The sequence below is a fragment of the Balaenoptera ricei genome, chromosome 11 (assembly GCF_028023285.1).
Source record: "Balaenoptera ricei isolate mBalRic1 chromosome 11, mBalRic1.hap2, whole genome shotgun sequence".
Taxonomy (NCBI): Eukaryota; Metazoa; Chordata; class Mammalia; order Artiodactyla; family Balaenopteridae; genus Balaenoptera; species Balaenoptera ricei.
Window position 1 is genome coordinate 20,735,277 of NC_082649.1, and position 24,383 is coordinate 20,759,659.

General features: G+C 41.3%; 2 protein-coding genes across 16 annotated transcripts in view; one reads left to right on the top strand and one right to left on the bottom strand.

The window, feature by feature from the left end:
* LOC132374406 (cytidine monophosphate-N-acetylneuraminic acid hydroxylase) overlaps window positions 1-24,383 on the bottom strand; it is a 269,930-nt gene that overhangs the window by 231,666 nt on the left and 13,881 nt on the right. For all 12 annotated transcript variants that reach the window (XM_059938059.1, XM_059938051.1, XM_059938058.1 and 9 more), the window contains exon 2: window positions 15,264-15,384. The gene's annotated coding sequence lies outside the window, so the exon portion shown is untranslated. The remainder of the gene's footprint in view (window positions 1-15,263; window positions 15,385-24,383) is intronic.
* CARMIL1 (capping protein regulator and myosin 1 linker 1) overlaps window positions 1-24,383 on the top strand; it is a 319,730-nt gene that overhangs the window by 66,588 nt on the left and 228,759 nt on the right. Inside the window, exon 1 of one of the 4 annotated variants that reach the window (XM_059938047.1) lies at window positions 6,440-6,511. The exons of the other annotated variants lie outside the window; for them this stretch is intronic. Coding sequence (XP_059794030.1) covers window positions 6,476-6,511 — 36 coding nt within the window. The 5' untranslated portion in view covers window positions 6,440-6,475. Of the gene's footprint in view, window positions 1-6,439; window positions 6,512-24,383 lie in introns of those variants that run through there. 4 annotated transcript variants of the gene reach the window in all.

Below are 24,383 nucleotides of genomic sequence, written 5' to 3' on the forward strand. Positions count from 1 at the left end.
CCCAATCCTTCCATCCTCCACCCCTCCTCCCCTTTAGGAGCGTATACATATAGAAGCAAGAAGAGAGCATTCTCTTTTCAGATCATTATAGAGACATGGGGCTAATTATTAAAGGGGTTTTGTACATGTAACTCTAAGGGTGTATATCTGTGTGGCCCAATATGGCAGCTGCAAATCTATATGGAGCTGCTGAGCACTTGCAATGCGCTAGTCTGAATTGAGTTGCACTGTGAGTGTAAAATACATACCAGATTTCAGACTTACCATGAAGGAAAGAATGTAAAATGTCTCAGTAATAATTTTTATATTGATTACATGTTTAAATGCTACTATTTTGGATAATTAGATTAACTGAATTAAGTTGTTAATTTCATCTCTCTTTTTTTATTTAAAAAAATGTGGCCACAAGAAAATGTAAACTTACAGACATAACTCTTGTTATGTTTCTACTGGATAGGGCGGCTCTAGATCCTGCTGTATTTGATGGCAAGAAAGGGTGAGCAGCCTGTTTTCTAGGCTGTGGTAAAGTCAAGTTCAAAGAACAAGTGTGGACAGAATGGAATGGTAAATTGTTTTCATAACTCTTGGCTTTAATAAAGTTTGTACTTCACTGATCACTGTAGTGTTTTTGGTGCATTTAGTTGGATACCAAGTTGCTCTATTGCTTGTTTAGCTGTATTGGTGGTGTGACACTGTTAGAAGTCAGAAAGATGCTCGTTGGAATTCAAGCTTCTCTACTATGTCCTTGAGTCAATTAGTTACCCTCCTGAGCCTCAGAGCCCTGCCCTGGAAATTAGGGACATTGGTGATCCACCCTATTGTGTGAAAATTAGGGAAAATAATACATGTAAAATGCCCAGTGTAATATTGAGGACACAGTATTAGTACAGTAAATGATATTTATTTTTGTTTAAATTTATCATTCCTGATAGTATGAAAAAAAGTCTTATTTTATCACTTCTGTGTGCTAGAAGTAAGGCTGCCCCACAAATCAGAAAAAGGCACCTTTTTGCTTCTGTGATGTGATCATGGATCCACCAGAAAACCTTTCTACGTGGATTTTTTTCTACTCACTCTTTCCATGGCAAAGGTTTTTATTATAAGTGGATCAGTCTTTTCAGTTGTTGAGTTTCAGTATTTATTGAAACCCAGCAGTGGACTAAATGACAGATACTTTCTAGAAAGTATTGGACGCCTTGAATTTTGACAGAAGCTGGAGGCATCTGTCGTGGGTACGATAGAAAGCAATCTATACATTACTACATAAAAGATCCCAGATAACTGGACAGGCGAGGATGGGCGGAGTAACCAAAACCATGCCATGGAGAGCGCATATCTGCTCTTCATCTGGTCCTCTCCCTTTGCGGTTGTCAGGCACACACAGGAGTACTTTGTAGTTTTATGTTGTTTTCTTTTTTTAGGTAAGGCTAAGTTTTCCACTTCCTCAAACTATTGTTATGTGCCTTATGGAACTTATTAAACTTAGTGGAAGATGAATGTGTATAACCCTGGGGAGCATCTGCAGGTGTTAACTGCTAGAGAAACCCTGAATGGAAGAACAGGGTACCAGGAATAATTGGTAGTTTTGTGTGTGTGTGTGTTTTAATCCTTTCTCCTTTGATCATAAAAGAATCAGGACCCAGAAGATAGGAGTTTGGGACTCCGAAGGCTCATTGGTGGCCTGCTCGCAGATAAAAATGCATAGACTGGAAAATTTTTTTTTTTTAAAGCTTATCTATTTTCCCTTAAATCAATGAAAGATACTGCATTAATCAATCATTTTCTGGCTCAAATCCATGTCTCTTGTGCTATAAAGGCAAGTCTTATATCTCTCACTTCTTTCCCCAGGTTGGCTTTGCTTGGCAGTAACTTTTCAAATGATAAATCGAACTCCTTCTTGGCAGGGTAACTCTCTATTAGCTGTGGACGGGCTTGTTACATGCAAAGTACTCAGCTAGTACATGTAGAAATGCTTTGTAACCTACAACTCCTTTATAACATATGTCTTATTATTGACTTGACCACGGCTGCTGGCCAGGAAGTTTACTAGAAATCACCCACAGATTCCAGCCAACCCTCCTGCCACCACCTCTTGGTAGGTATGGATGGTGCTTTCGGGGTGGTCCTTCTGCTGTCCCGCCTGGATCTCAGCCAGTATCTCTCGGCCATCAGGAGCCTGGCTTTACCCACCAACTCTAGGTTCTTGTTGTCCTGCTTAGAATGTCACAGCTACTCTCTAACAGGGACTCCTCTGATTCCTGATAGGCAGCCTCTCTTTCTGAATTCTTATTATATTAATTAATATATCATCTTATAGCTGTACAATAACAATAGAAACTAACAACTGATTGCTTACTATTTGTCAAATACTCTCACTTGATCCTCTCAACAACCCTAGGGGGTAGATGTTGTTATTATCCCCATTATACAGATGATAAAAACTGAGGCACAGAGAGGCTAAATGACTTGTCCATTCTCAGGCTTGACTTGTCAGAACCCAGGCCTGTTGAAGAGTAGCTCCGGAGCTCTTAGCCATGCTCACTCTGTGACTTCTGCTTAGATTGTTTTCCTTCTCTCCGGCCACTTGTCTAAGTATTTCGAGTCTTCAAAAGCAAGTTCTACTCTGAAGTGACACTTTCATTACGGACTCCAGGCTACACTCTTATGTGCTTTTATCCCTCCTGATCTGGGCCAAATGAAAGATGTCTTCCCTGTCTCTATGGTTTAAGTCCTTTACAGTGTATTTTTTCCTGCTGATTATTTCTTGTGTATTAATCTTGATTTTTAAATTTTATTGTTAGTACTTCTAAGGTGGGGGGGGCACTTTGTATGTTTCTCCTCAATTTTCCAAAATACTTAGCATGGTGGTAAGTGAGCTCATTTGAAAACATTTAAGAAATAGGTATAGAGCCTTTGCGGCAGGCTCTGTTGGTTGCCTGACTGCCCCCGTTCATCACTCCCTTGTTCATCTTAGCCTACGGAGTGGTGATTAGCGTAAGAGTGGTTCTCAACCAGGGGTGATTGTGCCCTCCGGGGGACATTTGGCAGTGTCTGGAGACATTTTTGATCGTCACAACTGGGGTTGGGGTGCTAGCTGCATGTGTGGGTAGAGGCCAGGGCTGCAGGTAAACATCCTGTAATGCACAGGCTGGTCCTTCACAAGAGAGAGTTATCTGGCCCCCAAATGTTGGTAGGGCTGAGGCTGAGAAACCCTGGCCTAGAGAGAGTCACATGATACATTCTGGCCAACTGAATATAAGTGAAAGTCCACTGGGGCTTTCTGTGAAAGTTTTGTTTTTCTGAGACAGGAGCTCTCCCTTCCTGTTTTCAGCTTCTTCTGCCTTCAACATGGGCTTGAGCCCAGAGGCAGGGCATCCATCTGATGCCCAAGAGGTAACAAACATGAAGGTAAAAGTCAGCACGTCTGCAGAACGTTTTCATCTTGTCTGCTGAGTATCCTTCACAGCGACGTAGGGTGAGACGTGTCTTTATGTTTGTTCGTTTACCGCTTGCCCTGCCGCTTGTCCCCCTTCTACAGAATGCTCCTACTGAGCCTTTAGGTCCAGAAAAGATGCTCCTCTGGCCAGACTTCCCCCCCTGTAAGACTGCTGGGCCAGCCATTCAGTGAATTTGCCCAAGTTGTTGTATTGTCTTTACAAACTTGCTACCTGGGAATCTAGGTAGAGGTGGGGTTTGAAAAACCAGAGATTTGGTTTAACGAGAGGGAATGTTTGGGGCAGCAAGTATATACCTCAGCTGAAAATATTCTCTGAGTTGAGCACAAGGTCCCAGCATGGAAAGATGTACAGGGTTGTTTTTCCTGGCACTTCTCCCTCTCCAGTATCCCATATGGTAGCTCCCCTAGTTCTTAATACCCCCTGGCAGCCGTGCCCTTGTCTTGCTGGGCCTGAATCACAGGTGTTGGGTGCTGTTTAATTTTGAGTTAATTGGCCTTATTGCTGTTAGACTCTTGTGTGGTTTCTGGAATTCATGAATTAGTCATTAAGTTGTGTTTACCAGGCAGGCACCCTGGCAATCTGTGGTCTGTCCAGCTGACCTTCTTTTAGAAGGGTGCTGTTTGTGCAGCCTTTAGTAAACAGTGGTGGGAAAAACAGAATTCTCTTTGGGGACCCTTTAACTGCAGCCTTTTCTTCCAACTCTTACCTTTGCAGGTGGTTTTGTGCCTTACTGGAGAATTTTAGTGGGCTTATCTATCAGGGTGGGATGGGAGCTGTGTTCTGAGACTTAACAGGCTTTTGTATTATTTTTGTAGCCACCTGTAAGGGTCGAGGAAAGTCAGTTATTAGATGAATTTTCCCCAGGAGGACTCACCTCTAGAATAAATGAAATTAAATTAGATAATTGGGATTTCCTTCTTGGGGCGGTTGTTGTCAGGTTCTGTTTCTTTTTTAATACAATTGAGAAAGCACTTGAAATTTCAGAGTCACAAATATGTGTCACAAACTCAACGCAGTCTGAAAGCACGTAGATATTTATGGTTTGTTATTCTAATTAATGTTTAGTAAGCCTTGAGAAGCTGTCATTTACTGCCTATCCTGGGTAGGGGTAAATTTCCCAGCTCAGGGTAAACAACCTGTAATTATGTGGTTAATGAGATAAGAAGCTCTAACTACTTTCTTAAGTTGAAGTGCCTTTCTAACAAGTAGCTGGTAAATGAAATGAAGGCACAAGAATTTCAACTTTACTCCCTAGGGGTGGACTGATGTGGTGTGGTGGGCACATTGTCTTTGATGGTGTGTTGTGAATGCTTCAGATTTCTAGGTGTGATCATCTCAGAGTTTGAAATCACACACTTCATGATTTATGCGAGGGCAGGATGAATCTAGTTAGTTAATTGAGCGGGTTGTAAGCTTTTAACCCCCCAACTTGGACCAACTTGTCTTATTCACTGGTTTTGTTTATACAAGGAGTAACCAACAGTGCTTTACATGCACTTTAAAAAAAAAAAACTTTTTGGTAATAAAAATTAATATTGGTTTAAAATAAAACTTAACCAATTCAACGCATGGACCAACCATTTCTGAACTAAATTATGAACACAACTTATGTTGAGTCTTGGCTGTTGCCTCAAAAACATCAGCAGAAAGTGTCATATTGGTTGTAATTTTTCTTCCATGAAATAAGAGATGGGTTTCATTTCTGGGTGAAGCATTGTAATTGTCTTGTACTTTCATTTCTGGTTAGATTAGATAGACAGTAGAAACAAAGAGGGAATATGAAGTAGGAGAGGTATTACTTTAATGTGATATGTAAAAAAATATACAGGGTTTTCTATTTTCTGGGTGTTAGAGCACATGCTAGAGATAAAAAGAAGTAAAAGTTAGGAAATTAATCAAATAACACATTACCTATAAACATTACAATATTTGTAAAGCATATCAAAGGCTGTATAAAGTTGGGACATTCAGAGCCAATCTATATGCCTCAGTGATAGTTGGGTCATACAGAGTCATTATTATAAGGAAGTGATGTACCTCTGAAGGAGGTATAAGTAGTCTCTAGCTGCTTATATGAGAAGCCATAGATTGTTTAAGGCTGGTCCCCTAGCAAACAGTGGCAATGTATACCATGCATTTCTGAGAAATAAAGCCAGGAAATGTACAGCAAAACAACAGAACTTTGTATATAAGCAATTTAAGAAATATGACACGAGGAGGGTCCAACGATCTGAACAGCAATCGTGTTAGTCACGTGCAATTCATGTATACTGGCATTGTGCTTAGAAATCTCTTAGGATGGCAGTTTTATTATGTGGCCGTTGTGACCAAGAATACTGATTGTTTCACCCAGTTTGGGAAGCTAACTGTGAATGTATAATCATGCTAAGTTTGATTTGTTCTCTGCTGGGTGTGCATTAATTATTGGGATCATGGTTTGTCCTTTTCTGCCAGGGTGCACAGAAAAGGCTTCTTGAGTGCCTTAAAGGGAGGGCTCCCTCCTGCTGGGCAGAGGTCTGTGAAGGCCGCTGGGGCTAAGACTCTCCCATACTGGCCAGAAAGGGAAGCCGGAAGGACTTGGACTCGCTGATTTTTGCTGACACCATTCAGTCCTGCTGCTGGAAGCCTTTAATGAGCTGGCATTTCAGAACTGCGTGGCAGGGCAGGCTGCTTTCTCAGACACACACAGCTCTGACGGCTGGCTTCCCTTAGCTCACCGAAGCTCTTTCTGCCTGGCCAGGAGGATCTCCTGGCCGACTTGCCACTGGACCCAGGAAGGCAGAAGCATCAGCCATTAGGCTGGCCCCAGTGCTCTAGATAAACGTGAAGATACTCAGCGGAGCAAGACCTGGAGGCAGGCACACAGCCTCTCCTCAGTGCAGCGTTTCAGGCGTGTGGGTTTGTGTTTGGAACTGGAGAGGAGGCTCTCTGATGATCCAGCAGGCTTCGAGCTCCAGTGGCATACTAATTTTTTTTTTTTTTTTTTTTCCTGTTGCTGGGATTGCCTTCCGTTGACTATGGAAGCAGAGAAATCGCAATGGGAATCATCTCCTGTGAGTGCCCTGATGTGCACAGTGGGGGAACCAGGAAGCCCACCTGGAGGTTTTGGCTCATTTCTGAAGCCCTGAGTCTGGCTCTTCCCTTAGGGGTATTTGGGCCATTTGTTACTGTGTTTCCCATTGTGTAAATGGAAGGTTTGGCCAAGTCTTGCTGAATGGTTTAGTCTTTTACAAAAACAAAAGCACTTAAAAAAAATTTTTTTTTTAAATTTTTAATCTTTTTTTTTTTTTTGGTCATGTGGTGTGGCATGCGGAATCTTACTAGTCCCCCTACCGGGGACTGAACCCGTGCCCCCTTCATTGGGAGTGCCAGGAAAGTCCCAGCACTTTTTTTTTTTTTTAATGAATAAAGTTTAGCTTGTTTTTGAACCTGGCTTTATTGACCTAAATGAGCTTAGGCAGGTTAAAGGATAAAAGAGAGTGCTTTTGCAGCAGGTAGGCAGGGCCTGTCACTTTGCAGGTGCATCAGTGTCCAAATGGGAGCCTGCAGATGAGATACGAGTCAGCCTCCCGGGGAGGTGAGGGGAGCAGAGTGCCTCAGTACAGTCATTGTTCATTGTCCTCCCACTTACATTATTTTAATATGATTTTTAAAAAAATTTATTATTTATTTTTGGTTACATTGGGTCTTTGTTGCTGTGCGCGGGCTTTCTCTAGTTGCGGTGAGCAGGGGCTGCCCTTCGTTGCGGTGCATGGGCTTCTCATTGGGGTGACTTCTCTTGTTGCGGAGCATGGGCTCTAGGCGTGCAGGCTTCAGTAGTTGTGGCACGTGGGCTCAGTAGTTGTGGCACGTGGGCTCAGTAGTTGTGGCTTGTGGGCTCTAGAGCACAGGCTCAGTAGTTGTGGCGTACGTGCTTAGTTGCTCCGCGGCATGGGGGATCTTCCCAGACCAGTGTTCAAACCCGTGTCCCCTGCATTGGCAGGCGGGTTCTTAACCACTGCACCACCAGGGAAGCCCGCACTTACGTTATTTTAAAAACTGCACAGCATTTAAAATTCTATTAATAGAATACTGGATTAGGGATAGAGTACCTAGGCTTTCCCTCCTTCCATCAGTGTTAAAAGGAATTTAGGAAAATCACTATTTCCTGTGTTCGTGAATGGGGGAGGGAAAGAAACAGACCACTTTTCTCCCTTTGAAATCGGGAAAGAACATCTTGCTGCAAGGAGTGAGAGTATAAAAGATACCTGAGGTCCTTGTAAGAAAACTTTCATTGACCATGAGGGCGTTTCAGTTAGTCAGCAGGCAGATTTAGAAATTTTCTGTTGACTTTCGTATCTCCAATTTGTTCAGTTTGTGGGGGCCCGGAGTTCTGGAGGCTCATTGGGATCTCTGCTAAACCATAGATACTTTGTTATTGTTGTTGTGTCAATTTCAGATCAATTACCAGAAAACATTTTTTTTAACCAAAATACTTAATATTTTCGCCATCATATTTTCTAGGCCAAGAAGAGGAGAAGGCTGAGACAGCCAAGGCAAAAGATGCTCAAATTATTGTAGCCAAGGGGAGAGATGTGGTCCTTGATGCTGCAGGGGAGGACCACAGAGAAGGCAGAGTGGAGGGCCAGATTGACATTTGTCAGTTGACATCTTAGTTCATTTGAACTGGAACGATTAGACCTGGCCTTATTCATACTGAGAAATGGATGTGTGTGATAGCCGTATTCCTGTGATGTGGGGATTATTCACTGTTTTGGAATGTCTAAACCATTCCTCAGTTCTCCATAGCAGCCTGAAGACCAGGAATGCTTGCGAAGCTAGGTTCTCCCGGTTAAATTGATGTTTTATCTGAAACCCATTTTGTTTTCAGACATGTTGGAAATGTTCCTAAAATGCATGAGTGTGCCTTGGAGTGGAATGCTCAGTGAGTTCACTTTATTATCCTTTGGTGACTGAGACATTTTTCCAGTACATCAGGGGTTCATGATAAGTTCTTCTTTTCCAAATCTTTACATAGAAGATGTGTATAATTGAGTTAATTTCCAAGTGCATACTCCTCAAGTGCTTTGTGTATTTTTTTAAAGAGCCTGAATGTTTGTTTCTTATTCATTCTTCTGATTAATTTCATTCTTTTAAAATTATTCTGATTAATTCCTTTTAATTTTCCAGTTGGTTTATGGTTCTTCAAGTTGAGTATGGGTTATTTCTATAAATGGAAATGTGTCATTGTAAACCAGTGTCTCTGGCCTTGAAGGACCTGTGAATTAAATGGAGCTTGCTTTTGATACTGTCTGCCTCCCTTTTCTCTTTCTTCTTCTGCCAGTCCGTAGGATTCAGGATCTTCACCTTTCTCTTGCCCTCATCCAAGCCTGATCTCAGAAAACTCTCTGACATTCGAAATTCATTTACGCTAAAGTCACCTTCATGAAATGACAAATTTAACTCGTTCCCTCTCCCAGGAATAATCGCAGTTACAGCTTTTTTCCTTATTTTTGGTATGCAAGGTCCTATATCCTGCTAATCGAATTTCAGGACCTAGAGTTTTGAGTACAGATTTTTTTAGTCTTGAGCTTATTCCTTATAATCATACCATGTGGTAAACTGCTGTTTTAGTTGTGAGTAGCTGCCACTCAGGAGGAGACAAGTTTCTGAGAAACGTTCAGAAACTTCTAGAAAGGAGCACTTTTGTTTTCTCAACTGAGACTTCAAAAACAAAAAACAACAACAACATCAGGAAATGCTGCTTCTCCTATGCCTAAAGTTGTCATCCTGGAAATTGTACCTGCATTGAATCTAATTCAGCAAACGTTTATTAATGACCAATTGCATGCAGTTAAAACTACTGCACTAGCTATAGAAAAACCATCCATTTCTCTTCTAAAGTACATAGAGGGTGAAGAAATTTGGTAGTGAGTAGCTGACCGATGTAGAATGATTTTAAAATTTCTAGACCTTGGGAGTATTTCTCAGGATGCCAGTAGGTATAATAAAATGGTTTTGTGAACAAGTAAATTTGGAAAAAGCTTAGTTAAATGAAGGGGATTCCTGCCCCTCGCCCCCACTAGAGCTGTCAGAGGGGGAAAATGTATGCAGTATTTCCCAAATTTACTTGACCGTGATTTTAAAATTTTGTATTATCATTATTGAATTATTAGTCCCTGAGGGGGACTAGTGTTCCTTGGTTGGAGAATAGTTTGGAAAATGCTGCTCTGGACCATGAAAGTACTTTTTCTCTCTCTTTTTAGAGAGCTCTTTTTTATTAGTGTGTATGTGTTTATTACTCAGAGACAGAAAAAAGGTTCTTTAAATAGTGTGGTAAAAGGATTCCTGTCAGTAAGTTTCTCCATTGGTTATATAAAGAGTGTGTGTATTTCACTTGGGTATTCGTGAGGTTTTGGAGGGCTGGGGTCCAAAGATGGTGGTGGTGATAACCTCTGTGGCATGAACCCTCACATAGTGTGCTCACTCAGGGATGGTGCTCAGCGTTTCTTCTGGAATCTAAAGCCAGAAGTAGGAGCTTGCAGTTCTGGTTTATAGGTGACAGATAACTTGCCCACTGTGCCACTTAGGGAGTGTTCATGACGTGCCAGCCACTTTTTTTTTAAGGTGATAAGATTTTTTTTTTTTAAACACTTATTTGAGATAATTATAGATTCATATGTAGTTGTAAGAAAGGATAGAGACCCTATATCCCTTGCATCCATTTCCTCAAGTGGTAACATATTGCATAACCGTGTTACAGCTTCACAATCCAGAAATTAACATTGATACAATCATCAATCTTATTTAGATTTCCAAGGGTTTACATGCACTTGTGTGTGTGTGTGTGTGTGTTTAGTTCTATGCAGTTTTATCATGTGTGACAATTCATGTGACCACCATAGTCAAGATACCGAGCAGCTCCATTCCAAGGATCCCTCGTGGTCCCCTTTTATAATCATAGCCAACTTTCTCTCTATCACTTATCTCTCTATCCCAACTTACTCTATCTCAGCCCTCAGCCCTGACAACCACTCAATCTGTTCTCCTCCTCTGTAATTTTGTCATTTCACGCATGCTCTATAAATAGAATCACACAATAATAACCTTTGGCGATTGGCCTTTCTACATGCTGTCGCCTTTTAATCCACTGCTTCCAGTCTTTGCAACCATCTAGCACCGTAGGGATTATGAATCCTCTCCCCCAGATGGGGAAGCGAAGCCTCGAAAAGGTAAAGTGGCACAGCCAAGGGCACACAGCTAGTGGAGCACAGAGGGGGCCCAGGTGTGCCTGACTCTTAGTCCTGGCTCCTCTCACTCTGCCCTTGACCTGACTCTGGACTCCGGGGATTCACATGCTGTTCTTTTACGTACTCAGTTCTCCTTTTCCTTCCCGTGTATTCAAAGTTAGAGTTCTTGGCTTTTTTCTTTTTTGAAAAATTGTAACTTTTAAGAAAGCAAATTGGATCACATTATTATTTTGGAAGTGCAGAGATGGGTATTTTTTCCCCTCCCGCTCTGCTTTGAGCTTATTACCATTTTTGGAGATTTTTTGGCTGACCTCTCACTACCTTGACACCAGAGCACAAATGAGGAGGATGTTGTGGTGTTAGGGGATAAAGGTGGAGATTCCTGCATGCCTTTCCTTGAATCCATATAGAGGTGTCTTTGACTTACAGCATATCTGAGTGCTGTACCAGCTTTGGTTGCTGTGGTGCTAAACATACTCCTAGGGCCCTTGGGACTTAACTCAGTGCAAACAAGAAGCTGTCAGTGCATGCAGGGATGGGGGAAAGCAAAACACGTACATTTCTATGAATCACAGTCATGTCAAAGGCTATATATATTTAAGAGAAAACTCCAGAACTGTAAACAATGAAGCCTTTTGAAATCTCTGTGTGGGATACAGTCTTTAACAAGATTATGGAACAGTTAGCCAAATCTAGATTTTTGTTGATCACTGAACCCAGCAGGCTCGCTCCTCTTTCAGGGTCTTTGAACTAGCTGCTCCCTCTGCCTGGAAAGCTCTTTTCCAGGATTCCACCTGGCTTGGCTCCTTCCCTCAACCTTCTTCAAGTCTCTGAACAATGTTACCTTTTCCCTGTAGTCTTCCCTGATATTTAAAGTTATAACGCCCCCACCCCATTCTCCTTACTTGCTTTATTTTTCTCCATCACACTTTGATCACCATCTAACATGCCCTGTGTCTTATTTATGTGACTGTATTGTTTTCCCCTGGTAGAACATGAGCCTCCAAAAGGCAGGAATTTTTGCCTATTTCATTCACTGCTGTATCCCCAGCATCTTAGAATAGTGCCTGGCACATATTAGATAATGGATATTATTCAAATAAATGTTTTCAAGAGTAAAGATTTGTTTGAATTAAGTTGTAGGACACAATAGAATAATCATGTCTGCACAGGTCAGCTCCTGGTAAAGATGCTCATTTAAAAATGTTGAGTCAGTTTACTACAAGTGTATACTTTTCTTGCCTGTGCAGAAAATGTTCCCAGCAGTGACTTTTCTGTTGGGAAATGATCGACTTTGGGGGAACTCTTTCAGATGTAAAGGAAATTAACCAGCCGACCTAGATAATTGAACCTTGCAAACTATCCTAGAAATGTTTACCCTTCTGCCAAGTTGAAGCATGACTTCAGTGTTTGCATAACCACCTGTGTAATTACTCACATTAGCATTCTAGCATGTATTTGGTGAACTACACTCTTCAATTTTGCAGTGAAAGTATTCGCACATGTTGGCTGCTACTGTGTAAATTGGTTTCCCTCATACGTTCTGGGAGCTTGTGTCACTGTTTTGATCTGGGGGGGGGTGTGGCCCAGTGCTGTAGAGCATTTGCTTTCTGGGTGAAAGGAGAATCCATGATGGAAGTAAACTATTGGTTTACATTTTTCTTTGGGGGCTGTTTTTGTTAGTGCAAAGAATGCACTAAAAAAGATGTAAGTATTGCTCTAGGGATACTTGATGTAATATATGCTCTGGTTGAAAAAATACAGTGTTGTCTATACAACAGCATTGTAGGGTAGGGTGGAATTGGAAGCTTCCGGGCTGGATGAAGGTGTGGTTTCCCTGGGACTGCTTGAGTGGTTTGGGGACAGCAGCTGAGGAGCAGGAAGGGGGGGTGCTGTAGCTGGAAAAGGCCTCCTGAGGGAGAGCTAGTACCCCCTCTCCCACCGGTGCCTGCAGGACTCCCAGCTCTCTGTGGTGTGGCTGTGTGGGTGCTTCCTGTTACTTGGCCCTCTATGAGTTAAGAATGCCTGGAGAAAACAGAAACACTAATTCGGAAAGACACATGCACCCCAAAGTTCATAGCAGCATTACTGACAGTTGCCAAGATATGGAAGCAACTTAAGTGCCCATCTAACAGATGAATGGATAAAGAAGATGTAATATATATATACAATGGAATATTACTCAGCCATAAAAAAGACTGAAATAATGCCATTTGCAGCAACATGGATGGACCTAGAGATCATCATACTAAGTGAAGTAAGTCAGATAGAGAAAGACAAATACTGTATGTTTTCACTTATATGTGAAATCTAAAAAATAAAACAGAAACAGACTCACTGGTACAAAACTAGTGGTTACCAGAGGAGAGAAGCATGGGGAGAGGGGCAAGATAGGGGAAGGGGATTAAGAGGTATAAAATAAATAAGTTACAAGGATGTAATGTACAGCACAGGGAACATAGTCAGTATTTTATAATAACTTTGTTTGAAGTATAATCTATAAAAATATTGAATTACTATGTTGCGCACCTGAAACTAGTATAATACTGTGAGTCAACTATACTTCAGTTAAAGAAAAAATATGCCAGGAGGAGAAAGCTTGGAGAGGGAAGAGTTAAGGGAGAATGTTAAGGCAGCAAGAAAGTAATTCATTTTTTTGAGACAGGCCCCACGTGTGAACACTTGGCTCCCAAACAACTCACACTTTCCTTCATTATCCACAGACACCCCCAAACCACCTTTCATGTACTGGATTCTGACTTTTCTATGTCAGCTGAACGTTAAAGAAAATTCTGAGTACAGCTGTGAGGGAAGTGCAGCGAGTTCAATCATTCAGTATGCTGAAAGCAAAGAATCCTGGTGGTCATTCGAGCTGACTGGAACACCTTCTCTTTGTTAGCAAAGTTATTGCTAAATTTAAATAACTAATAGAGGTCAGACACCACTTAATTAATTTCTGAGCCTAGTCAGCTAGCCGTCCTTTTCCCAAGAGAAATAAGCTCAGTTGAGTTACTTAAATCACACTTTTCCCGTTTCTTGAAATCATTTCCATTACCCTGCCCTAGAAAAAGTAGGCGGCTGCAGAAAGAAGGTTGAGACAGAATTATAAAGCCATTTGCATTAAATGAGCTTACTACATCACTCTTTGAGCTCCTTGAGCAGACAGGTAACACCTCCTAATAAGCACCAGCTGCATACAGATCAAGGTTTTTCCAGTGAAACTGAAGGTGGGCAGTCAGTTTGGGGAGACAAAACAGACATGACTTGAGAATCTCACAGAACACCCAGTGCAAAATGACTTGGCATAACCAACAACACAAGAACTGTCTGATAATCTGTGAGTCTTCCCACTGAAGTGTGTGAATTGGGCAGTCTTTACTCTTAAGTCCTCTCTCTGCCCGCCCTTCAGAAATGGCCCAAATGTCTAGATGTGGAATTAATGAGACTTCTGCATGTCTGCAACCTTACTTCACATATGTATATCATTGTCCCTTGTCCTAGGCTCATGTTTCTCGATCCAAATTTTGAATCAGCCAAAATGCTTGTATGGACCAATATGTCATTTAGAATGGTACAGTTATTGATTTACAGTAAGGAATTATAATGAAGTGTTCTTTTAGGAGGGTTTTGGTTTTTTGCCATTTTAGCAAGAAAAATTTCATATGGTCCTATTTGCCAATCGTTCTGGCTGAGTTTTAAAAACCTTTACATGATTGGATTACACATTCTTTCTATCTTTGCTCTAATGGGTGAGTTCAAGTAGTCAAGTTTATCTGAATTTTTAGGAGTCTCTTCTTAGGCTCAAATGACTAAGTCTGGTGTCCATACAGGGCCTTCTTTAAAGGCTGGATTTAAATACTGGGTGGACCCTGTTCTAGGGAACTCTTCTTGTACGTCCCAGATGGGGGAGCTCACTATAAGCTGGTTTTACCTGTAAGCCTGGCCCCGGGCGTAGATACCATTAGAGCAATGCTTAGTGTCTTGGGTTTTAGTTTTATTCTCAACCCATGGCTCATACTTGCAGTCTACCTAACAGTTGAATGTAATGCTGTATTTTGATTTTTTTTTTTTCAAGTTATTTCAGAAATTACCACAGCTGCTTCTCAGTTACTCAGATGCTTAAGACTCCTGTTTCCATGCTGCTCGGCTGCTGCGGTTTTATTAACACCACAGCTGTCTGGGTGTAGCTTCTACCCTCACCCCATCCCATCTGCCACCTCTCACTACTTCCTCACTTGCTGCGCTTCAGGGTGGCAAATTCCCAAATAAGCTTCTGACTTCTCACCCTTAAGGGCCTTAGGTTCATAGTAGCTTCTTTCACTGGGAGCACTTTCTTCAGGTGGGACCCTACCCTGGGGTACTGCTGCCTCTCAAGGGCCTGCTTTATATGGTAAGTGTTGATTCTTCCTCGTCCTTGACTTGGAAACTTTTGCAAGGAAACTAAAAGGTGCTTTTAGATTAAGCAGCTGTGGCTCTCCGCCCCACCCCATCCACTTGTTTTTAAAGCTCAAAATCTTATTGGAAAATAGGAGGGTTGCAGTCAAGGTTTCATCCATCTATGAAGGATGTCGCTTACCTTGGATACCCGTCTTCCTAAAGGTGTTTCCAGTCTTGGCCTATTTCCATATGGGTAGCGTCCACAGGGAGCTGGTTTTCCTTGCCACTTCTTTTAAAGCTTATCAGACTCTCCCAGCAAGCTGTTATAGTAAGCAGAAAAACAAGCCCATTAAACTAAGAATCCAATGCCGAGTTTCTCTCTCCCTGCCAACCTCAGTAGAAAACAGTGACAAAGTATGTATGCATAAAATTACATGATGCATATAATTAAACACTTGAAACCAGCTCGATAGGGGACCTTCTTAATGCTTTTCTAAGTATGGAATTTTCATTTCGGAATGGGGAGCTGGATGCCTGCGTTTTATTTAATCCCTCATCTCACTGGTAAAGGAGAGGAGAGTCTTCATTTTGACCACAGCTCCATGGTTCCGTAAGAGTCATTTGCTACCCGTAGAGTAGACTGGAACAGACCTCCTCTCCTGTAACTGTGTTTATTTTTGAGGGTGTGTAGTCTGATGAGGAGCTCAGTCATCAAAGATAAAGCCATGCATGGCCTGGCTGTTCAAAAGAAGCATGGAAAGTAATTGTAAACTCTTTGTGTGATATGCTTGCTCATAGGAGTGAAAAATAGGGATATTCGGTATTTTGTACCATCCCAATGGAGTCTTGTAGTCACTCTGTGTGGGATGGTAGAGCACTAGGAGATTTGTCTGCCTCAAAGCTCTCCCACTCTGTGGGCTGTTCTAAATAAGAAGTGGAAAGACCAAAGGGTAGCTAGGGATTGAACTAGAGTTTTGGTCCACGAAGCAAGTTTCACTGAGTACCTTCTGGGTGAGAGTTAGAGTATCATTTAAGGACATTGGCCTTGGAATCACAGACCCCGGTCAGAATTCTGGCTCAGCCACTTTCTAGCTGTGTGGCCTCCAGCAAATTCACCATTTTTGTCTTAGCTTCCTCACCTGTAAAGCTGGAACATGGTGATAATGCCTACTCATAGGATTATTTTTAGAATTAAATAAGATGACGCACACAGAGCATTTAGCACGGGGCCTCACTCACCGAGGGCTATTTGTTGTTAGTGTCACTACTGACTTACGTATGGAAAAAATACATAATGCGAGCCCAGTGAGGGCACGAGACACATGTATAGTTTTAGGAAAGAGAGAGGGACTATCAGCCTGCTGTGATGTGGATGGGAGAGACTTTATGGAGGGGCTGGGATTGGGGCCACCGTGTTGTACAACTCCAGGAGCAACCTTCACACTGTCGTCTTTGTGAGCGGGTCCCTCTGACTGGTACAGGTGCACTGGTTGGGATTTTGAATGGGACCATGAAGGATAGGTGGCATTTGGATGGATGGAAGAGGGATGAGGGTAGAGTTGGTAGGAATAAACAAGGTTCTTTCAGAGGAAGGTGAGGCCTCCCAGCTGGCAGGAGAGCTGTTTGCGCCGAGGATGAGTAGGCAGGCTTTGAGGCTCAAGGTGCTTCCGGGAATTTGCTGCTTTCCAGTTACAGAAAGCTGGGTGGAGTGAACCTTCTGGTGTAATGGATACAGGTCAGGGTGAAATGCGTGTGTTCTCTTCACACTGTCTTCACTGAGAGTTCCTTGTGTATGGCTAGGATTGCATATTCCCCAAAAGGCACTTTGCTGTGATAGCCTTTTAGTCTGGATAAGCCAACGTATCCAAACAAAACACTCCCTTATTTTCTCTACAATTAAAAAATTTTTTCTTTAACATTACTCACACCTCTTTCTCTTAAATGCCACATTTGCTCCATCTGTGCAGAGACGAAGGTGTTGTGTGCCTTGTCCCTGCTTCAATTGGTATAGCTTTAAATTGCTTCTTAACTTCTCTATGCAGTTTTTCCTTTCGTCTTCTTACCTCTATGAAATTTATTCTGCTCTCTGTGAGCTCTCAAAGGCTTTAAGAAAACCATGGCATAAGTTAGGTGGCAAGAAAAAAAATTTCCTTATCATTAAGCTTCTGTTTTTTTTTTTTTTCGAGGCATGTCTTTGGTAGATTTCAATTTTGAGGATATAATAAAACCATAGTGGCCAGAAGTAAATAGCATATTCAATTAACTTGTAAATAACTTTAGCTCAGTAACCTTCCAGCTATTTTAAATGACACATTTTATTGGATATTAAGTATTACATGATGCCGTAAAGCAGGTTCAGCAAACTTTTCCTATAGAGGGCCAGATAGCAAATATTTTAGGCTTGCAGGTCAGTTCTCAGTCCTCAACTCTGCCTCTGTAGTATGAAAGCAGCTATGGACAACAGATAAATAGATGCATATAGCTTTTTGCAATAAAACTTTATTTATAAAAATAGATAGACTGCTTCAGAGAGTCAAATTTGGTCCACTAACCCTGCCCTAAAGGAAAGAGATTTTGTTGGATTGGAAAGGTAAGTGGAAAATTAAAAGTAGGTAAATCACAACATTTTCAGATAATTAATTCCACCAAAAGCTTGAAAAAAATTTTCTCCTATTGTTTGGATTAAACTTCATGTTTAATAATGAGTTTGTGAATAAACCCCAAACATCTTTATCTATAGTTTTTTTTTGAATCTAGGATCTAAGGTTCAAAACAAGTGTCTCTTTATTAAGCAACTATTTATTGTTTTCTTTGTACCGGACACTGTGTAGGTCATTGGAAATTCACAAATAATTTAGGCACAAACCTTTCCTCTAGGGAGCTACTGTCTAGACAGCGCATCGTTGTTGCCAAATGAGGGCCCATGCCTTGGACCACATCAAATTTACGGCTCAGTGTACCAAGGAAACTGCATCGAAGAAGAGACTTTTTGGGGGGGACACTCATCTTTTCTTTCTCTGTTGTATATCCACTTGGGACTTCTGTATTTTTATTTCTCTTTATTTGCGTGTTGTTAGAAAAAGTCTGCTCAAAGAATTTACAAGTGGTGAAAATATTTATTTTAGTACTTGGTTGCCAACACTCTCAGTCTTGATAATTTAAGAGGTTGTGTGTTTTCCTGCCCTTTGTAGTTTTAACTTAGTCACCTTACATCATTTTGTGAATTTTTGTCAGCTCTCCCCATCAACTTATAGACCAGCCCCACCAGATTGCAGAGGGTAATATGCTAATAGTATCGAAATACACAGGTGTAGAGAATTGTCCTGTGTCTAGTCACCTTTCCAGAGTGTTCTTTGGACCTGAGCTGTTCTGGCCCCTGCAGACTGGGTGGAGTTGTTGGGCAGTTCATGAAGGAGAAGGCTCTAAAGTCCAAGTGGGTGTGGAATGTGAGTTCTGCGACCCTAAGTGGTGTGGCCCATTGAGCGCTGTGGGTTGGCGCAATTGGACAGGTATCCGTGATTCTGATAGCAGAGGACCTTGGGAGCCAGAATGGAATTTACATGTGATGGAATAGAGGACAGATAGAACGTTGTTCCCTAAGCAGGAGTATGGCATGAGGAGGTGATTCCCTTTCGAGGGATTGTTCCTTTTATCAACAAAATGCAAGGGGGTTGGAGAGAGAGGGAGCAGACTCGGCTTCAAGATGAGAAAAATCTGGGCTCAGGTGACTTTGGAAAAGGCTTTGGAAGAAAGAGGGCTTTCATCTGTTTTTACTTTACATAATTATAAAAAATATCCCAAAGATGTGCTTTAGTAGAGTTTATTGAGGTGAGAGGAAGCAGTTGGGGTTGAGGGAAGAACATTTAAAGAATAGAAATAAAAAGATACATTTTTACGAATACAGTTGGCAGAGTATGTCAATGATGAAGGCACAATGAGGGAGTGAATATAAAAATATGTAACTGGCAGCGTTTTATATATTCCTCTATAAAAAATACAGAGGAAAGACCTTTTTTGTTTTGATGAAATAGTGGCTTGCTTTGAAGTAGAGGGAAATTCTACTTTGTCCGTTTGCGGTCATGAAGGGTCAGCTGGTGGGAATAAGATGGGCTCAGATTGTGGTATTTGAGGGTGCCTAGGACTGTCTGTGTAAGGTTTTAAACATATATAGATGTAGAAGAAAAGCATCACGCCTATCTGAAGTATTTTAGAAATGGAAAACAAAAATAGTATATTGCAAAAGCACAATTTCCACAAATTTATAACAATTCGTAGAGAAGAGTATGATCTGCTTCTGGTGACATTAATCGAGTCACTCTATACCAGGTGGGGTGAAATCTAAATTTAAATCTATTGTTAGTATTTTGGCATTTTTTCCCTTCAACAGGATAATCACTTTCTTATTTTTTAGTGTCCCAGTTACCTTGGAATTGAAGTCCTGAGATAGAAAACTATGACTTATATATTTAAAAACTTACTATGGAAAATGTCTTGAGAACAAATTATTACCAGAAGTTTTAAATATCTGCAAAAATAGAATAGCATAATGAACCTCCCATCTATTTTCTGTTTTTAAGATACAGAAATTCAGAGTATTTGTTTTCAAGAAGTGAAGGCTGATTGTCCCAGTGTTCTATCTGGGGACAAAGCCTGAAGGGCAGGAGCATGACACGGTGGGACCTTCCCTAGCCCAGCTCAGATGCAGCAAAAACAGACACTCTTGTCTTTTGTCTGTTTTTGCCAGTGTTGGTGCTCAGGTCCCCCTGTGGCCAGCAGCACTCAGCACCTGTGCCAAAGGTGATGCCTCAATTAAGACACTAACCAAAAACTTCCGGCCAGCGTTCTGGTTCTAGCTAAAGCTAGACTAACTAAATTCTGCAGCGCCAGCCCAGTGCACACCAGGTACTTGGGCTTCTGATAGCTTTCTCTTCTGCAGGAGGGTGGGTTTGCACTGGTGTGCCTGTGGGGTGATGGTTGAGGCTGCACTGAGCCAGCCCCCGCCTGCTCTGCGCTGAGTGGAAGCCATGTGCCTGCATGGCACCGCAGGGGCATTGGCTTGTTTTTCCTTAGCACTGGCTGAAAATCATTTCTGTTTTTAGATTTGCTTTCAGAATGTTACCTCTGGAGCAGAGAATACACGAATGTGTAGCTACCACTTAAGCTCCCTGTTCTTAGTTTTGCCCATACCTCATTGCCCTGAGCAATTAATTGAAAGTCCCAACAGGCAGTGCCTTCCATGATGAGTATACATTCTGTAATCATTGCTAATAATGGGGAGTATTTTGTTATGTAATTCGTTTATGGTTATTTTCGTTTCCTCCTGGCAAGTCTGAAATTATCCTCAAAAGCATGGCTGCCTGGGATTTTTATGAATAGATGTAGTACTGTTTGATTTTTCCCATCCATTCATCCATCCAGGCCTCCAGTAAACATTTATTGATATCTACTGTGTTTTGAATACTTTACTAGATGCTGGGGACACAGTGATTACTAAAATAATCTTCCCTTAAAGAGTTCATAGGCTAGGGGGGGGGCAGTTAGACACCAAAATAGTTAGTTAACAGTGAGCTAAGTGCAGTGATAAAGATATGTGCAGCCTTTCAGGAGAACACAGTCAGCTAAGGCATCTGGTGGACGGAAGGGAGGAGAGGACACCATGAGGAATTTCACTCTTGTTAAGGCCAAGAGTGATGAGATTATGGGCTGGAGATGTAACACAGTTGCTCTGTGACAGAGTCAGGTCTGTTCAGCTTGCTGATGAGGTGTGGGGAAGTCTGTGAAAGGGATACAAGTAGCGTAGCAACATAGATATATTTGTGTTCTGGAAAAGTCTCTCTTGTGTTTATGTGCAGTCTGGTTTTCAGGGGCCAGGAACTGGAAACTCAGGGAATGCTGAGGTGCCTGAACTATTCATTCATGCATTTCATTAAGTAAACCTTTCTCAGCACCTGCTATGTGCCCTGCTCTGTTCTAGGCACATGGAATATTCGTTCACAAAGGAGAACCGAAAAGAGAAATAGTAGTAAGATTCTTTGAAGTTATTAATACCAAATAAATTGCAGAGTTTGCTGTTCATGATCATGCCAAACTTTTGAATACATGCTTGTTTTATAAAGGAGTAAGCTGATTTGGGGTATTTTATCTCGGATTTGAGCCACTTCTGTGGTGCAAATTAGTAAAGTTTTATTAAATCAGCTCTTGAGGTTTCAAAGGTTGATTATTCCAGTCTGTAGATTATTCTAGGCTGTAGACTCTCATTTTTCTGTTCATTAGCACCTCTACCAGAGACTGGGGAGGAGGGAGGAGAGTGAAACTTCTGTTTGACTTGCTACTTGTTAGCAGATTTGGTAAAGAAAGTGATGAGATTAATACTTCATATAAAAAATTGGATTGTAAGTTGTCTATGGTCTTGTTCTAGTCTGTAGTTCCTACTCTCTCTGAAGCCTGGGTAACTCCATGTCTGGATATATCTGGTGGGTGTGTGTCTCACACACTGAGGGGTCAGGTTAACCTTGGAAATTTGGTTTGAGCAAATAGCCCAGGAATTAATATACTTTATTATTTTACCTATCACATTAATCATTTGCAGTATGAAATAAGTTACCCTGGTCTGATATAAGGACATGGAATTTATTTTGTTATTCCTCTGATCTTTATTTTTACTTGAACTTTGCTGGTATCGTTTAGGAGTAGGAATTTTAAAATAAAAACAAATGACAATTCCCTGAGGCCTTGGAGAGGTAATAGTACCTACCTCCTAGGGTCAAGGTGAGGATCGTATGGATTAATATAATCAATGCCTAAGGTCCAGCATTTGGTAAATATTATATAAATATTGGCCATTATTACTGATCTTTATACTTTTGAAAATCAGTCGAACTTTGTGTGAAATTAATAAGCAACAGGTGAGAAGAGAATCAGGACAATACTAGATGATACAATATCTAGATAATATAAGATAATACGGCATATGGGACTAGATAATATAAAATTATATCACCTTTTACTTCACTAGCAAGGGCAGACTAGACGTTTTAAAATATTTAGGTTCAAGGAAAGTTAAAAGTGTTTATACTTGTAGACTTATGTTTGAAAAATTTTTACTACGAACTGAGGAACAGGTAAATATAGCATTTCGGCTGTGACTTTTCTTCAACAGTCCCCAAAATAATAATTCTGAAGAACGCATGCAGAAACATCAAAGTCTGTGACTAAATATTAGATAGCTCAGTTTATCGGGCACTGTGCTCACCAGCACTATTTCAAGACAAATGAAACATTAATGTAAATTGTTCTGAATTTTCTAAGAGGTCTACTCTTCCTTAAATAGAGGATGTACAGACTCTTAAATAGCAATATATATTCTGCAATTCAGCAGCTTTTCAAGCTACGATTTTTATAACCATCTTTTGGATTTGAAGATGCAGAATCTGGAATTTCTACTTTTGTTCAATTCAGCAAGCCTTTCTCTAGATGCAACTGGCAAAGATGTTGAGCACAACGAGAGGGAGGGACGGAAACTAAAGCGACTTGTTTCTTGGCTGCAGTGACCTCTAAGCAAAATGAACCAGCTATACATATGGATGGTGATAACTTTATAATTACAATTAGAATAGTTTTAGTACAAGAATGAGGCCTTGGAGGGAAAAATGTAAACATGTAGGCGTTGTATGAACTGGAGAATAATCACCAGTCGCCCCTTTTCCAGTGGGTAATGACTTCTTGGACTCTGGCTATGAGTTGACAAATGGATTCTGTCATTTTGGATATCTTTTGGAAAAATGAAAAGGAAACGGGAAGCATATTCATAAGGAGAAAAAAAGAAGGGACCTTGAGCGGGTGGGCAAGTGGGAGCAAATGTCTCAAGTGCGTGGAGCCTCCAGACCCTGTGAATCATGTTGTGATTGTAGCATCACACCTGTCATGTGTCTGCAGGTGTTTGGAAACAGTCTTGATATCCACGAGCTGATAAATGTTACGTTTGGCATTGTTCTCGAAAACTCTGGGAGAGCTAAGGCTGGAGAGTATTGAAAGGCCAGTGTTCCTTATGGTGGTAACTGTCTTAGTTGAAAGAGCTGAAGTTCTGTGACAGGAATGACGCTTCCTGTTATATTAATACTGCAGCTTTCCAAGGTATTTAGCCAGACAATGGCATTATTAGTTTTCCATCTTTCAATATGGATTTCTCCATTTATTTACGAGATAGGCTTTACCTAGAACGTAGGAACAACTAGCTGAAGGGGAATTCAGCTTTCATTCCTTTTTTTTTTTTTTTTTTTTAATTATTATTTTTATTTATTTATTTATTTATTTATTTTTTGGCTGTGTTGGGTCTTCATTTCTGTGCGAGGGCTTCCTCTAGTTGCGGCAAGCAGGGGCCACTCTTCATCGCGGTGCGCGGGCCTCTCACTATCTTGGCCTCTCTTGTTGCTGAAGCACAGGCTCCAGAAGCGCAGGCCCAGTAGTTGTGGCTCACGGGCCTAGTTGCTCCGCGGCATGTGGGATCTTCCCAGACCAGGGCTCGAACCCATGTCCCCTGCATTAGCAGGCAGACTCTCAACCACTGTGCCACCAGGGAAGCCCAGCTTTCATTCCTTTTTGCTGGGGATTTCCTCCATCACGAATGGGGAAACCCACACACCCATGTTTGCAAATTCAGCATTCATCAGGCATTTCCAAGTGCCTGGAACTGTACCATGCACTGTGCTTCTTTCACTTCTGGATACCCTCCCTACTGAAAATGTACTGATCTAAATCAGAAGATAAGAGGAGGACTTGCATGCCTTATGTGGAGTCTGCTATGGACTAAATGTTTGTGTTCCCCCAAATTCATCTGTTGAAACCTTAATCCCAATGTGATGTTATTTGGAGGTGGAGCCTTTGAGAAATAATTAGGTAATGAGGGTGGAGCCCTCATGATGGAATTAGTGCCCTTATAAGAAGAGACCAGAAAGCTAGCTCTTTCTCTCTCTGCCATGAGTGGATACAGCAAGAAGGCATCTATCGGCAACCAGGAGGAGGGCTCTTATCCAGAACAAAATTGACTGGTACCTTTAGCCCGGACTTCTCAGCCCTCTGGAACTGTGAGAAGTAAACATTGTTGTTAAAGCCACTCAGTCTAAGGGTATTCGTTATACCAGTCCAAGCAGACTAAGACAGGGTCTATGGGCAACTTTAAAGGAATCTGTCCTTCAGCCTTTTATTAAATGTTAAAAAATTATGGTATTCTCCATTATATATATTTTTTATAACCTCAAGTTATTTTTAAGTCAAGTGTTTAAAAAATGTTAGCTGCTTAAGTCTAAAATGGAATAATTGC